The sequence below is a fragment of the Mastomys coucha genome, unplaced genomic scaffold (assembly GCF_008632895.1).
Source record: "Mastomys coucha isolate ucsf_1 unplaced genomic scaffold, UCSF_Mcou_1 pScaffold21, whole genome shotgun sequence".
Taxonomy (NCBI): Eukaryota; Metazoa; Chordata; class Mammalia; order Rodentia; family Muridae; genus Mastomys; species Mastomys coucha.
In genome coordinates this window covers 15,300,263-15,302,655 of record NW_022196904.1, presented here as the reverse complement: position 1 = coordinate 15,302,655, position 2,393 = coordinate 15,300,263, and the positions used below count along the sequence as shown (strand labels likewise).

Genomic DNA, 2,393 nt, shown 5'->3' with positions numbered 1-2,393 from the left:
TGGGTTCTCTGCAAGCTCTAACACAAAATCAAAACAAAGCATTGACAAAAATCTTTCCAGTGGCATGTAGAGATGAAGCATGAACAGCATAAACAGAGTTTTGAGCCAGAGCATCCTGGTAGACTTTGTGAGGACTCAATGTCTTCCCAACTATGGCTTCCCCAAGATCCAGAATCTCTCTTGGAGTCAGATGTATGGTGAGAACCCCAAGAATCTCTGCTGAGTCTGATGTACAAGTACTGAGTTATTCAGCATATGTTCTCCTCTCTGCAAGAAGATGCTGGTGAGGGATTCTGGTCTACTTAAGTTTGGCTAAGGAATGCATTTCCTGCAGTAAGTGCCCTAACCCCAGTGTGGGGAGAAAATGGAATGGGAGAGTGAATAGGTCCAGCTCTTTCTAAAGAGTACAGCATATAAAGCAGGATAAGCCATACAAAAAAGCTAGAGACCAGTGAGAATCACTTACTATTTACATGGACTTGCACATGTCCTCTCTCAAGTTTGAAGTCCTTACGTAAAATTTCTAACATATACAATCCTGCATCATTCTCAGTGACATTCTGGATCAGCAGGGAGCCATTAGTGTACACCATCTCTCTTCCGCTGTGTGCAAGCCCCCAGATAGTGGATTCCATGGCTCTGCTATATTCTGCAATTTTAAAAATATCTGTCCTGTACACTGATTTGTACCAGAAAAGTATATGAATGTCTTCTGGCACATTACAAACAAGGAGAAGAACACTTTTCCCTACAGCAACATTCCAAGGCACTGGTTCCATCTTGAGTTTGTTAGAGGTGAGGTTACAACAAGGAGAGGCTACAAGAAAAGAGAAAAAGTTATCAATTCAGGAACATTGGGTTGGAGATAAAGGTAGAGAGCTCTGTCTGGAGCAGACGAATTGAGCCTCAGTTTAAACATGGAGGTGTAGGTGTGTCTCCTCCCTGATGGAGGTGAGCAATGTATAACATCAACTCTCTTAGGGGTGCTGAATGTATCATTTCCTCTACAAGGACCTCCCTCTCTCTCTCTCTCTCTCTCTCTCTCTCTCTCTCTCTCTCTCTCTCTCTCTCTCTCTCTCTCTCTCTCTCTCTCTCATCTTTTCCCCACGGCTACCTCCTCACCTCCCTCAGTCAGACACTGGGCACACTCATGCCTACTGAATTTTAAGATGATGTCTCCCCCTGAACTCTTTGTAACTTTTGTTCCAATCTGCTTTATAACTACATCCAACCACTAAATTTCCCTAGTACATATGCTTGCTGCTCTGCCCTGCAGCCCATGGAACTGGAGCTGAATTAGGACCAGGAGAAGTCTGATTTTCTGGGCAGGCTCAGGTATTAGAAAAGGTTCAGAGACCAGAATGGCTGGCTATATGTCAATGTAAAACAAGCTAGAGTCTTTCGGAAAATGGAAGCCAGTATAATATTTTACAACAGGATTGACCTGTGGGAAGGCATGCAATATATAATGTATAACAGTATATTGACAGTGCCGGATCCAGACAACTGCAAGACAATCCACCCCTCTGCTATCAGTTCTGGGGGATAGAAGGAAACATAGCACACTGAACAAGCCATAGTAGTAAGCCAGTAAGCATAACAATTCCTTTTATCTGAATGAGATTGTAGATTATATTTACAGTCTGCTGATGCTTGGAGCTATTAAATACCCCAGTTTAACATGATTGGCCTGAGAAAAGTAAGGGTAGGGTCATGGCAAATGATCTTCAGGGTCACCTGTGGTTAATCCTGGTTCAGATGACTGTAGTCAGGGCATTCTGGTGCTCAGTTCCCTGTGAGAATGCAATGGTTTCCACATATGCATGATACAACTTTGATTTTTTGGCAGACTCTGACATCTTAAGCTTAGTTGCCTTCCTTCAATGACTTCTTTGGTACGGGGAGTGTCAGACAATAGTCTGATTGGCTCCACCCTGTTTGTCCTATACTAAGTGCCTCAACCCCACAAGGGGACACATAGTGCAGTAGGGGAAGGAGACACAGTATAGGAATGGCAATCCTGTAAGTCTAATCTCTACCCAGCAATGAACAATCAGAGAACCAATTACTGTGCAACTGGAGTTGCACATGTGCTACTTCATCTTTCAGATCTGTACTCATAGTTCGTAGAGTATAGAACCCAGTATCATTCTGTGTGACCTTCTGGAGCAGCAGGGATCCGTTGCTATACACGGTTTCTCGACCAGTGTGTGCAGGTCCTGGCAAGCTTGAACTTGTGGCTATTATGTGTTGAATGAGCTCAGATTTCTTGTCTGCAATCACCCCTTTGTACCAGAAAAAGGATAAAGGATTTTTTGGAGATTATGAACCAGTAGAAGAACACTTTCCCCTTCAGCAATGCTGGGTGGCACTGATTCTATACTGAGCTGTGC

General features: G+C 43.6%; 1 protein-coding gene across 1 annotated transcript in view; it reads right to left on the bottom strand.

Annotated features, from left to right (window-relative positions):
• The window catches only part of LOC116100288 (carcinoembryonic antigen-related cell adhesion molecule 5-like), a 282,093-nt gene that overhangs the window by 968 nt on the left and 278,732 nt on the right, over positions 1 to 2,393 (bottom strand). Inside the window, 3 exon segments of the mRNA XM_031384112.1 lie at positions 467 to 817; positions 2,070 to 2,321; positions 2,324 to 2,387. Coding sequence (XP_031239972.1) covers positions 467 to 817; positions 2,070 to 2,321; positions 2,324 to 2,387 — 667 coding nt within the window.